At 47.2% G+C, this 13861-nt stretch overlaps 1 protein-coding gene across 1 annotated transcript in view; it reads left to right on the top strand.

Annotated features, from left to right (window-relative positions):
* BBS4 (Bardet-Biedl syndrome 4) overlaps nt 1–12705 on the top strand; it is a 33499-nt gene extending 20794 nt beyond the window's left edge. Inside the window, exons 6-15 of the mRNA XM_062501390.1 lie at nt 413–466; nt 1835–1962; nt 3411–3465; nt 4865–4933; nt 6279–6431; nt 6546–6717; nt 7395–7464; nt 10169–10310; nt 10671–10878; nt 12407–12705. Of these exons, the coding sequence (XP_062357374.1) occupies nt 413–466; nt 1835–1962; nt 3411–3465; nt 4865–4933; nt 6279–6431; nt 6546–6717; nt 7395–7464; nt 10169–10310; nt 10671–10878; nt 12407–12564 (1209 nt within the window). The 3' untranslated portion in view covers nt 12565–12705. The remainder of the gene's footprint in view (nt 1–412; nt 467–1834; nt 1963–3410; nt 3466–4864; nt 4934–6278; nt 6432–6545; nt 6718–7394; nt 7465–10168; nt 10311–10670; nt 10879–12406) is intronic.
* Nucleotides 12706–13861: the final 1156 nt, after the last annotated feature.

The raw sequence follows: 13861 nt of genomic DNA, 5'->3' as shown, positions 1-13861 counted from the left end.
GGCAACCAATTCAGCCAGGACTAACTGCATGGACTTCCAAAACCCTGTAAGGAGAACAGTACTCAATAAAAGTTGCCTGTTGTCACATGAACTTCAGTGTGTTCAGTTGCAGGCCTGTGTCCGAGACTGCGACCCTGTGCTCCTTGTTCTCTGAAGAGAAAATGTCTGGTCTCTCAAAAGAGATTAGTCGTTTCTGTGGCTTTTGTCCCAGTGGACTGTAACGTTTTCTGTGCAACCCCACTTGGGCTCTGTAGGTGCCTGAAGTAACTGGAATTTCTAGGTTTACTTGCTCTACAAAGCAAGAAGGGTGTGGGCAGTCACAGGGCTCTCCTTCTCTGGGTCAGTGTTGTCAGATTTTATTTCATACCTTGTGCTGATTTGGTTTTTTGCTTGTTTGTTTGTTTTCATGCAGGAGATCAGCCACAACCTGGGTGTGTGCTACATGTACCTGAAACACTTCAACAAGGTAATGTCAGTGGGAAGCAAGGAAGCATCCCAGAGATTTCACTGTCTTTGGTAGCTTGAAATGGATCATTTGCAGCAAGAGGCATCAAGAAAGTTTTTTGCTTCAGTGTTTTGTTTCTGGGGACAAAGGTTTGTGAGCTGTCTCTGTTTCCATCTGTGTTGAATTACTTTGAGTCAGCTGCAAGTCAGTCAGGTTGTATAAAGGGGGATCAGCCTGCGGCAGGGCCAGAGGCTTTTTCTTAAATCTGATATTTTTCAGAGAACATTTCTGGTTTTAAACTGAATGTTTGAGGAACCTCAAACTAGACAGAATGGGCAGTGCTCTAATGAGAGCTGCTTTGTGTCTGAGCCCTTTAAAACCAGACCCAGGAACGCTCCTGGCTTTGTGGGAACAGCAATCCAGGCCCATCCCCTTGAAGGAAGAGAAGGGTGATGGTAAAACCCCAAACCATTTCCCCAGCTCAAACTGCTGCACCTTGTGCAGAGAGTTCTTGAAGGAAACCTCTGCTCCTTGGGTCTGGCAGGATTCAGAGGGGAAGAGTTAAGGGGTTGTTTGCTGGAGGTGCAGCAGGTCCTTTTTTCTTCCATGGGAAGGTTTTGCTCCTGTGTCTGAAGCTCCTTTTGAATTAAACTTGAAGTTAGCAAAGGAGTCTTGGAGGTTGAAATGCAGTTTGATTCCCTGCATGCCATTCGCAGCTCCTCGCTTAACCATCCCTTGAGTGCTGGCGGTGAGCACTGAGGTGTCTCTGATCCAGCTACTCTAAGGGAAAAACCAGCATGTAGACCCTTTTTGTTCCAAATTTGGCCCAGCTCCTCCCTGCTGCTCTTGCTGGTGGGGTGCTGTGGCCCTTGCAGCAAACTCCAACTGTGCTCCCTGTTCAAGGCATCCCTGTGAAAAAACAGCCTCTGGAGTGTGGGTTCGCACTTGGGATTTGTTGTCTGCACTAATATGTTCCAAACTGGGACCTGCTCACACCTCCACTGAGATTTTCACTTCATCACTGGTTGAATAAGCATTTTAAGGAAGAATAAGCTGCAGAGTATCGGTTCACCCAATAAATACAGAGCATCCTTCAAGCCAAACAAACTCAAATCCAGGAGCAGGCCTGTGCTCATCTCCTCCTTGGGAGGCCACTGCCTCTTGTTTGGCTCGAAGGTGTTACCTTTGACTGCCCCTAAAAGCAGGTGGCTACTGGTGCAGAGCTTGTTCCAAGGATTAGCTGGGCTGGGGTTTGTGGCCTCCAGGTGCAGCGGGTGTTTGTTGGCTGTGCTCCTTCCCTGGCTGTTGGAGATTACTCATGGGCTGTTGCTTTGCTGAGGGCTCTGTAATAATTTATTATTTTATTATTGTCTGTGGTTGTGTTTTTAGGCACAAGACCAGCTCAACAATGCCTTGGAGCTCAACAGACACGATCTGACCTACATGATGCTGGGCAAAATTCACCTCTTGGAGGGGGAGATAGATAAAGCCATTGAAATATATAAGAAAGCCATAGAGTAAGAAATATCTGTTTTTTCCATCTGCCCGTTCCCATCCTATGCCAGGAGAAAATTGATTAGTGTCCCAGATCTGAATTGAGGCCGTGATTAAAAAGCTAATGGTAATTACAGGGGCTCTGAGCAAAGCTGGCACTTCCAAGCACTTCAGCTGTCCCTGCTCCTGCTGACAGTGTGGCAGGGAAGAAGGGATCTATTGAGAGGGCTGCCAGAAAAAAAGTGGAATAACAAGTGGATGGAGATGCCTGGGAGCAAAGCAATCCAAAACTGACTTCATCCATCCCAAAGGTTTATCTCCCAAAACAGCATAACTCTGACTGTCCATCCAAAATCCCTGGCTGGGTGTCACTTGCTGCTTTCCCTCGGAGCAGTTTGTGACTGAGGGAGATGTGCTGGTGCACGGGGAGTTTCTCCTACCCCATCACTGCCCCTTAGTGCCCACCTAATCTTGTTTTAGGGCATTCCCAAGCATTGCCAGTGCTTTCAAATGAGGCTTAGCCATGGAGGCCAGCACTAGAAAATCAGGTGTGTGTTGGGAGCCACGGGTGTGTCAATGTAGTGTTTCCTTACACGTCTGCCCTCCCTGCTGCCTGACGGTGGCCGGGCTTGGGCAGACATTTGGACTAATCTAGAGTGTTTATTACGTAAATAATCCTTGCTAAGCATCTTACCAGGTTTATATTCTTATCCTGGCACTCCCATGCCCTCCTTTCTTCTTCATTCCTGTTTATTCCTGTTTGTTTTTTGTTTTTTTTTTTTTAATCTGCCTATTACTTTCCAGCTCCAGGATAGTATGTTATTCCATGTTGATATTCCACCAGGCCAGGTAGTTTTGTTCTGGTTGAAGTTTAGAGCTGCCAGTGTGAGTGTACAGATCGGATTTTTTGAAGTCTTGGTAGCAGGGAATTAAAAACTGACTCCTCTTGAGGTGAGTCAGACCACAAAGTGTGTCTCTCTGTGCTTTGTCCTTTTTTGTTGTGATTTCCATCCTGTTTGTTTGTAATGTTTTTATAAGGTGAATTAAAAATCTGATGAGGAGTGTGTAGGATCCATCAGGAATGCTGAGGATTGCCTGTCCTACATGGCCCAAAAGGCTTAGGGTGGTTTGTGAGACATGATGGAAAATCCCATTTTGTATTTCCAGGTCACTGATTCAGACTCACTTTGAAGCTGAACAAAACCACATTATCTTATTATGTGTCCAGATCTATTTCACAGTGCCTTGTGCCTTCCCACTGATACCCAGAAGATATTTGGGAAGCTGAGGTGTGATGTTTTTCAAAGGAAGTCCCCATGATGGCAGTTGTTCTAATATTTGTTTTTAATAATAACAGTTCAATTTCCTGGATTGATACAACAGTAATGTAGCATCAGAATTCTGTGTTCTATTTTTACTCTATTCAGAATGGCTGAAAAGCAAATCCAGCCCTTTGGCTTTTGTGTTCCAGGTTTTCTCCAGAAAACATAGACCTCCTCACATCCCTGGGCCTACTGTACCTGCAGGTACTAAATGCTGTTACTGCTACAAAGACTTAATTACTTTCAATATAACCGTGTTGGATTTTTTATAGAGTAAATTTCTATCCACCTTCCCACTGTTTGCACATAGTTCTCTACAGACTGAATTTTACAGGACAGAACTTGCTTTTCTGTATCTTCTCATTGCTGCTAAAAGCAAGCTGATTCTCTGGACCAGAGCCAGAGCGGGAATTCTGTTTGGCAACTGCCCTAACTCTGTTATAAATCCTCCAAGTATAACAAAACATGACTAGTCATTACCTTTTTTCTGCAGCAGGAGTCTTGCAAGTTATCCTGAAAAAACAGCCATGAAATTGTGAGTGCTAATGCACCATAAAGGAAAATCAGAATCAGTTTAAATAACAAAGGTGTGCTTATCCTCGTGTCTGTGAAATGGATGGGAAGGGCTGGATTATTCCAGAAGCTGGCTTCCCAAAGAGTGAACAAGTAAAGAAGAATAGGCAGTAGTGCCTGAAAAGAGGAGGAGGCCCCAGAGCTGCTCTGAGAGCTGGAGCCCCTCTGCTCTGGAGCCAGGCTGGGAGTGCTGGGGGTGTCCACCTGGAGAGGAGGAAGGTTCCAGGGAGAGTTCAGAGCCCCTGCCCGTGCCTAAAGGGGCTCCAGGAGAGCTGGAGAAGGACTTGGTACAAGGGATGGAGGGATAGGACGAGGGGCAGTGGCTTCCCATTGCTAGAGGGCAGGGTTAGATGGGATATTGGGAAGAAATTCTTGGCTGTGAAGAAGGGGAGGCCCTGGCACAGGTTGCCCAGAGCAGCTGTGGCTGCCCCTGGATCCTTGGCTGTGTCCAAGGCCAGATTAGATGGGCTTGGGGCAACCTGGGCTAGTGGAAGGTGTCTCTGAGATGAGCTTTAGGTGAATTCAGTTGAAACCACAGAATCACGGGATGGCTTAGAAGGGACCTTAGAGCTTATCTGGTTCCAATGTATAGGATTCAAGTGATTCTAAGCTCTCACATGCTTATACATGGCCACAGTGATGCCCACTAACACCTGGAGTCCATGAGAAGACAAGGAAGGGGAAGTCACATGAACAGGAGATCCCTGGGGAGTGAGGAATTTGTGGTGAGGGAATTGGGGATGTGCAGAGTAGCAGTTTGTAGCCTGTTTTCTGGGACAGAGAAGGAAGCAGAGACCTGTGAACCCAGAGCTCATTTGTGGTTGGGTCAGAGCAGTGAATCCAGCTGAGTCACATTCTTAGGATCTGTGAATTATCAAATAGGAACATGTGTGTGTAATGGGAGCACTGTAAAACTCACTTTTCCAGCTATATAACTGAACCAGAAATTCTGGTGCCTGCAAACCCTGCATTCTCCTTCTTAACTCCCCTTTTTCCTGAATTTCTGATACTTATGTACTTCTTCTCCCAGACTGGGGATTACCAGAAGGCTTTTGAACACCTTGGAAACGTGCTTACCTATGACCCAGGCAACTACAAGGTATGGTGAGGAGTGGAAATGAACCAGCTGAACTATGAGGGGACACTTCCTAAAGCTAATTCCATTGTCAGAGCTCTGCCATCTGCATCTGGGGCCTGGAAAGGCTGGAAAGGATCCTGCCCAGAGAGGTTTTTGTGAAATACATTTCTGGGATGTTTCCCTGGATAGGGAGTTGCATGTGTGTGGAGGTAGGGAAAGGGAAGGAGGCAGAATATGGGATATTAAATTGATGCCTTTGGTCTTTAATCTGAAGTTGCACCAAGGCCAGGTGGAATTTACTTTGGAAGGAAGATCTTCTGGCTTTTAAAAATCCCAGAACTGTGCCAGGTCCCTTGTGATCCAAGTGATACTGTATTTTATTATTCTCCCATCTGCTGATACCCTGTGCTTCCAGCTGCTGTGTGTATTTCCTTGGCTCTGGCCTGGAAAGCTGAGCTTGGCGTCTAGGTTTCATTCCTCATTGTGGAACTGCTTCCCTTTTTAGGGCTGTTACTTCATTTCTCTCCTTTATTCCCTGTTAGCAATGCAGAACATTGAAATGTGTGGTTGACAAACATGAGTTGTTGTGAAAACACCTTTGCGCCTATGAATTTTACTTGTCACTGAGAAATCTTAAAAAGGACTTAACTAGTGTGGTTTAAATATAATGTGTTGTACTCACTTCCTTTTTTTTTTCCCCATGCATATTCCCATTAATTTGCAGTATCAGCCAGTCAGTGTGAACTAGAAGAGCTTTGCTGCGTGTCTTGCTTGAGTACATTTTACTCCCCACTTAGCTTGCACCAGAACTATTTCTATCTGTGCTTGGTTGTAAAAAGAATCTATTAGTGCATAGATCTTTTCAGAGCCTAGGACTCTAAGACGTACTTCTGTCACCCCAAAAAATACCCTAAACATTTGCAGTGTTGTGTTGCAATACTTATGGAATCATAGACTCACAGAATGGTTTGATTTGAAAGGGACCCTTAAAGCCCATCCTATTCCACTCTGTGCCATGGGCAGGGACACCTTCCACTATCCCAGGGTGTTCCAAGCCCCATCAGCATGGCCTAGGACACTTCAGGGATGGGGCAGCCCCAGCTTCTCTAGGCAAACTCATTTCTGAGACAGTTTTGATTAAAATAGTGCAGGAAGAAGCAGACTCAGGTTTGTTCTTCACCCTGTGTTCTGCTCTGTGGTGGGAGATTCCAGAGTCCCCATCTGCTCCCACAGTTGGTCTTGGCAGTCCTTAGAAGTGAAATGGTTGTTCCTGAGATGGTTTCAGTTTAATAATTTTATCCTCTCGTGTTCTTGCTGTGTCTGGGCAAACAGGGCTGTGAGTGGGTCACTGTTGTCTCGTCCCCAGGCCACCCTGGCTGCTGGCAGCATGATGCAGGCCCATGGGGATTTCGATGTCGCCCTCTCCAAGTACAAGGTGGTGGCCAGCAGCGTTCCTGAGAGCCCTCCTCTCTGGAACAACATTGGCATGTGCTTCTTTGGGAAGAAGAAATATGTGGCAGTAAATATCCAGTTTCCATTTTTTTCCCATCTGCATCCAGTTTCATGCAAGCACAAGTTTCCTGTCATGTGGAGGCTCTTCTAGCACGTTTTTCTCTTTCTTTTTTTTTTCAAGGCTATCAGCTGCCTGAAGAGGGCAAACTACCTGGCTCCCTTTGACTGGAAGATCCTGTACAACCTGGGCTTGGTGCACCTCACAGTGCAGCAGTACGCCTCAGCCTTCCACTTCCTCAGTGCTGCCATCAACTTCCAGCCCAAGATGGCAGAGCTCTACATGCTCCTGGCAGGTATGGGATGCTCCATGCAGCTCTGTGTGCATCCCTCCTAGGAATGCTGCAGCACAGCCTTCACAGGAGGTGTGGCATGAAGTAAAGAAACGTGGCATAAAGGCTTTACTAAGGAGCTGTTGCCCAGTCTCTTTTCTCTGGGAAAATAAAAGGGAAAACTGCAGTCAGATCCAGATTAAACGTTGCAAAAGACTTGACACATGTGAGACTGGGGGTTGTGTTGTCTAAGGAGTGGGTGTGGGTTTCCAGCACTGGGTATTTTTGGGATGAAATGGGATAAACATGTCAAAAGTGACATCGTAGGGTTAAATGGGATATTGGGAAGAAATCCTTACTTGTGAGGGTGGGCAGGCCCTGGCACAGGGTGCCCAGAGCAGCTGTGGCTGCCCCTGGATCCCTGGCAGTGTCCAAGGCCAGGTTGGGCAGGACTTGAAGCAACCTGGGATAGTGGAAGGTGTCCCTGTCCATAGCAGGGTTGAGACTGGATGAGCTTTAAGGTCACTTCCAACCCAGGCCATTCCATTCAGTAGGGTTAATCCTGGCAGCAGTCCAGACAGCCCTGCTGACACCTATTCTGTGGCGTTCAGAATTGTCCTAAAAATCAGCTGCTTGTGTAACATCTCCTCCTGTGTGTACTTTTTTTTTTTTTTTTTTTTTTTTTTTTTTTTTTTATACAGTTGCTCTGACCAACCTTGAAGACATCGAAAATGCCAAATGTTCCTATGAACAAGCTGTGGCCTTGGACAAGTAAGTGTTTGTCAGATCTGTCACTTGTTTGGTCTAGCTTTGTCTCCTTGCACCTCATTTCCTTTGCATTTCACTGTACCTCAACCCTAAATGGTTTGTGGTAGGGAAATATTTTAATTCTTGTAGCTGTGCAAGTGGCAGTGTTAAAACATTATTTTTTTTTTTTAATTTGAGTCAGCTTTGAAAAATGGGAGAGGATTTTATTTCAGAGCAACCCAGAGCTGGTTTTTGTTTTGCTTTTTGGTTAGTGAATCAGTTGGTGATGGCTTTGGATGCCAGCCCTCCTTTAGGTGAATATTTATACACGGCGGAGCAGATTGAATAGAAGAAAACATATTTTTTAACCCAAAGTTTGAGCAGAGTGCAGAGCAGTGAGATGCCTAGGGTAGAGCCTGTTCTGAACTGGGCAGAGGGAAGATTTTAGCTGAGAGAATGTGCAAGAAGTTTGTATAAAGCAAGTAAAAGGGCAGCTCCTTCATTAGGAACATGTATGTTTGCATTCTAGGTCTTAAAATCAGAGCACTTAGTTTCAGAAATGTTAAGCTGAACCTCAGAGTATGTCATCGTTTCAGGCAGAGAATCAAAATTACCTCACATTTATGAAGAGTTTTGTTTCTCTCCCCATTTTACTGTGAATATTTGCACACTTACCAGCACTCCTGAGTCTGACTGCAGGTGGCAGAGCAGTGCCAAAAGCACTTCCATCTGCATGGGCCACACAAGGTGGTGATAGATGAGATACCAGGGATAAATTCTTCCCTGTGAGAGTGGGGAGGCCCTAGCACAGGTTGCCCAGAGCAGCTGTTGTCCAGGGCTCTGGCAGTGTCCAAGGCCAGGTTGGACAGGGCTTGGAGCACCCTGGCATAGTGGAAGGTGTCCCTGTCCATGGCACAGGGTGGCACTGGATGGGCTTTAAGGTCTTTTCCCACCCAAACCCTTCCATGATTCTATTCTAATAACTTTCCATGCCTGGCAAGGCAGGACAGGACATTAAAAGCAGCTCAGGCTCCTTAGTCAGTGGATTGAGCATTTTGCTCAAAGAGAAGGAGCAATAAATGGGCTCTACAGCTTTGCCCAAGTATTTGGCACTTGGGTGATGCTCCAGCTCTACAGTCCAGCCAGGAAAAGAAACCCCCATCAAAGCAAAAACGAATTCCAACTGCCAGGGCCTGCTGGGGGGGTGCATCCAGACTGAGGCTGGTTCAGCTGACACACCATGGATTTTAGCCAGTTACGGTGTGACTGAATCTGTGTCCCCAGAGGTTTCCTTTGCTGGTGTGTTCAGAGCTGTTTGGGATGAAGGTGTTTGGTTTCCATCACCAGGAATGCTTTTGTAGTGGCCTGGGTGCCATGCTGTGTGCTGGAATGGAAATAGCTTGGAAAATTCTTTAGAAAAAGGTGTTCCACTCCTGGTTCTGGCTTGTAGCTGTCCTTTCTGTGGGTATTCAGCTATTGATTTTTCTCTGACTGTTGTATTGCTTCCCAGCTCTTGAAGGCAGTGAAATAGCTCCATCAGGTTCAATTAATTTTAAAACTGGCTGTTCCCACGACTGTCTGATCTCCTCAGTGTTTTGGCAAAGACAGGGAGGAGGGCTTATTCTGTGGTGGACTCAGCATTCCAGTTTCCCAGTTAAAGGAGAAGCCATGGTTATAAATGCAGTGAGATTTCTTTTAAGAGTTGCCTTCCTTGCTCTGGGGTGGAGAGTCACCAGGACTGGAGAGTCAGGGCCTGCAGGTTACGCTTCATTTATTGCCCAGTGCCAGCAGGATCCTTCCCCCCTGCATTGCTCCAGAGGATGTTCCCTCTGCCTTGGCCATGGATGGTTCCAGTTATCCCAGCCATGCTCCAGGAGAGGGCACCAGTCCCTCACTCACATCTCCTATCACCCCATGGAGCATTGGAGCATCCCTGCCTGGGCCTGTGTGCAGGGATGCTCCTGTGGGGTCCACACAGGGAGCTGTGAGTAGGCAGAGCTCCTCCACCCTCCCTGGCTCTTCTGGCCAGGCCAGATGGAGAATGTTAATGTATCCCTTGTTAATGTAAGGAGATGGATCATTTGGAAAACAAGAGTATATGGAGCAGTTCTGCCTTGTGAAATCTTCGTTCAGGAAGAGAGGCAGAAGCATGTAGGTACCTGTGTTCACCTGTAGCAGCATCTGCAGTTGTGTGTGGTTTTGCTGGGAGCAGGAGAGAGAAGAGGTGAGGAAATGAAATGTAAACTGCACATTGTGTGGTGTGTCAGGTTACAAAATAAAACCCAAGAGCAGGGCTCCGTTGTGCTGCCCTGTCCCATGATGAGCTGCTCTCCTGCAGACTGGGAATGCTGGGGGAATCTGAGGTAAATCAGAGAAAGATCAATTGTCTCAGTATGACAAATGTCACTGTCACTGGTGGGGTTGAGAGACCAGGAGAGTCCCAGGATGGTCCCCAGGCGCACAGACCTGGCTGTTGCAGAGAGGGAGGCAGTCGGGGAGGGATTTGTGTTGTCACTGACACCAGGAGCCTTTGCAGAGCCCAGCATTAGATCTGTCATCAGGCAAGAGGGTGTCAGCCATGTTCCCAAAGGACTCTGGCTGTAGCCTTTTGGTCGGTGTCAGATAATGGGGTGTGTCCAGCTTTGTTGCTCAGGCACACCTTAGCATTATTGCAGCCAGGATAAGTGTTCCCACAGGGAATGTGATGCATCCCATGTCTCTGCTGCAGGTGCAACCCCCTCATCAACCTGAACTATGCTGTCCTGCTCTACAACCAGGGTGACAAGCAAGGGGCCCTGAGCCAGTATCAGGAGATGGAGAGGAAGGTCACCGTGGCCAGGGAGAGCAGCACACCCGACTTTGACCCTGAGGTTTGTGCCTGAGCTCAGGAGCCACCCCAGGGCTGGCAGTAAATGAGGAGGAGGTTTGACTTTGAGTCCAATTATTAGGTAGAAATTCTGCTCATGAGATTTTCCAAGCAGAGCGGGTGCCTGCTGAGAGCTGCTTGCTTCCTTTCTGCTCTTTGAAGCCCAGTTCTTCAGTCAATACACAGCAAGACAAGATTCCCTCTTAATTAAGGGACTGAATTAGCAGAGATGTTTCCCCAAGCACTGAGCTGTAGCCAGCTCTCCACAGATCTTTTCTTGCATTTTTTTAACGGTGGTGTTGACTTTGTTGTTATCTGAAGTGTCCCTGCTTACAGTGCTTTTCTCTTTTTGCTTCTTGAGAAGATGGTGGAGATGGCCCAGAAGATGGGAGCTGCCCTGCAGGTCAGGGAGAGCCTGGTCTGGACCAAGCCTTCTAAAGAGTCCAAATCCAAGCAGAAAGCTGCTGTGTCAGGGAAATCCAGCTCTCAGCAGCCTTTGGGCTCCAACCAGGCCCTGGGTCAAGCCATGTCCTCTGCTGCAGGATATGGGAAAACCATGCAGCTTCCCCCAGGTGCGTCTCCTCTGTGGTTCTTTCAAGTAGAGATGTGGGAGGGAAGAAGAGGAATCTCTCTTCCCTTTGGAAGAATTACAGTGTGTGTTTGGGAAGGAATTGACTTGCTCACACAGCAGTGAGGGCAGTATTTGGTGATAACTTCCCCAGATTTCTGAGTTCAGGAAGATGCTCTGTGTAGTGTATTTCACTCTCCTGCTTTTGCCAGCATGGAGGAGACTGAGAAAGTTTCCCTTCCTGTCTGAGCCACAACAAACAAGATTTCATTAGCATGGGATTGTGAGCTTGCTCTGGAAAGGAGGCAGTTTCAGCAACCAGACCTCTTGCCTTTCTTTGGAAAAACTGCTGTGCACAGACAGAATGCTGCAGAGAAGGGAAAGGATGGACAGTTATCTAAAGGACTTTGATAATTTCTCTGACAACAGTAACTGCAGCTGGATTGCTCCGAAGCTGCCCATCCTTGCAGGTGTTGCTGGATTTCGTGGGACTGAGGGTTCTCAGGAGATGGTGTGAGCCTTTGGAGGTTCAGCCCATCACTGTATGTGCTGGGGCTGGGTAGGATCCTGAGCCATTCCAAGCCTGACCTCCTCTCACCTCTCAGCTGCCAAGAAGGAATGCACTGGAGGGGCTGCACATCATGGTGATTTTCTGTCACTCTCAGTCTTGTTGCCTGTGGACTGAACCAGGAGGGTGGTTGTGTAATCCAAGCCTCTTCCTTTGGCATCCCTAAGGACCTGTTCTATTTCTCACACATGAAATAAACTGTCCATGCAGGGACGACTTAGCTAGAAAATCTGAAAAATAAAACACACCAAGGGTTTAGGGCGTACCTGAAGTGCTTAATTATCCAGATCAGAGAATGGAGCTGGTTTGTTACAGTTGACACCTTAAACGTGTGTAGAAACAACTTGTGTCCTGTTGTGATTTAATTCTGTAAGTAGCTACTTTAGCTGCCCGGAAACTCTCCCCACATTTGCTAAAGCTTTGACGTGAATACAACACTTTGGTTGCAGCTCCAGGTTGAGCATAAACCAGCTTCAGTGGAACAGGAAGTGGCTCTTCCTTGTGAGGTGGTGAGGTGCTGGCACAGGTTGCCCAGAGAAGCTGTGGCTGCCCCTGGATCCCTGGCATTGTCCAAGGCCAGGCTGGATGAGGCTTGGAGCAATCTGGGATAGTGGAAAGTGTCCCTGCCCATGTCAGGGGGTGGAATGAGATGGTCTTTAAGGTCCTTTTAAGCCCAAACCATTCTGAGATGCGTGATTCTAGAATATGTTTTCCCTTCCAGAGCATGAGTTAATTCATACATTTGTACTGACAGCTGAGAGACTGTACCTGAGCTTTCTTTCAGAAGGACTTCAGACACTGTAAGGTCTGGATAACTCAGTGTCAGTAGACTAATGTTAGGCAGGAAGAATCTGAGGGTAATTAAAAGCTGTGATTGTTTTGCACCTCTCCTGCTGGGAAGGACATAAAGAACTGACAGCACACCCATAGCCACAGAGTAACTTTAACTGTCTTCTCTCCTCAGGTGCTGCAACACCAGCTCTGCCAAAAAAGCCTCCCTCCCTGCCTCTGGAACCAGAACAAGAGCAGGACTTGGAAATGAGCCCTGAGGAGAACTTGGCTCCCACAGGGGACGAGGAGCAGAGGAAGGAGAAGCACCAGAGCCAGGAGGCAGCAGAGTAGGGTTACTCTGGGCAGCACAGGTGGTGCAGGAGCCTCTCCAGGGCTGCCTGGAATTTGGGAAAGGGACCTGCCCTACCCTGACCCATGGTGGCTTCTCCCCACTGTCAGATAGTCTGGATGTTTTCTATCAGTGATTTTAGCTTGGGGGCTCTGCCTTGTTCCAAGGAGTCACTGCAGTGACCAGAGGTTTCTGTGTAGCTACTCGTAGTGCAGTCACAACTCACTGCAGAGCTGGAGGGTCCAGATCTCCACAGGTTGGATGTTAGTCCTCCAGAAGGACATTTAGCAAAGTCAGCAGTAGTGATTTAGGATCCTGGACCGCAAGGAGGATCAAACCCTTCCAGTGGCTGAACTGGTGAGCAGCTGATTTTGGATAAAGAACCAGTAAACTGAAGCTTCAGGGCTGTGTGTTTGCTGGTGAAGCTCCCCAGCTGTTTGACAATGCATTTCCTGCTTCTCCTTCTGCACTGTTGGATGATGTATCTAGCAGTCCAGGAGAGGAAGGTTAGCAATGGATACATCTCAGAGGCAGCAGTGTACAGGCAGCATGAGCAGGGCTCTGGGTACATCCCAGCTTTTAGCTGTGCTTTATTGCTCTTACCCAAAAAGACATAAATGCATCTTTAGAGCACAGCCAAGAGCTGAAGTGCTCTCCTGCTCCCTGGAGAACACTGAATTCAGAGTAGGACCCCTCACTTTCCCCTGGGCTCTGATAGCCCAAACTCACTGCTTAATGTGGCTTTTTTTTCCCCCCTCAGCTGTCCTTTCTGCAGGGTTTTGTGTCAGTTCAGCCCCAGGGCAGCACTCCTGTAAGGATTCCCTCCTGCCAGGAGTTAAACAGAATTTTTTTTTTTTTTTGTAGAGTGCAGGCAAATTGAAACAAAACAGACAAGAAACAGTGTCAGTCAAGTACAGTGCAGATTTTTATTCACATTTAACTTCTTACACTGAAGCCTAACAGAGTGCATGGGAAGAAGAGATGCGGATTGCAGAGCAGGGGTAGGCAGGGGCTGGGAATTCTTCACTTCAGCCCTAAGACTTTAATTCAAGGCAGATTTTTGTCCTAGGATGCTTTGATGGGATAAATGCCACACAGGGAAGCACGTAATTCACTTGGAGGTAGTGTGAAGGGATTTATTTTAAATATATATTTTGTGAAAAGCTTATGCAGCAGTGAACCAATTCTTCTGTGAAATGGAGCAGTAGCACCTTCTTACTTCCTGGGAGCTTCATGTCTAAGGGAGCATTTCTAAATACGTAATTCCAGTTGGATAATAAATAGAGCTGCAATTCCTGT

This window comes from Cinclus cinclus, chromosome 13, assembly GCF_963662255.1.
Source record: "Cinclus cinclus chromosome 13, bCinCin1.1, whole genome shotgun sequence".
NCBI classification, from domain to species: Eukaryota; Metazoa; Chordata; class Aves; order Passeriformes; family Cinclidae; genus Cinclus; species Cinclus cinclus.
The sequence above is the reverse complement of the archived record's forward strand: the minus strand, read 5'-3'. Positions and strand labels throughout refer to the sequence as shown.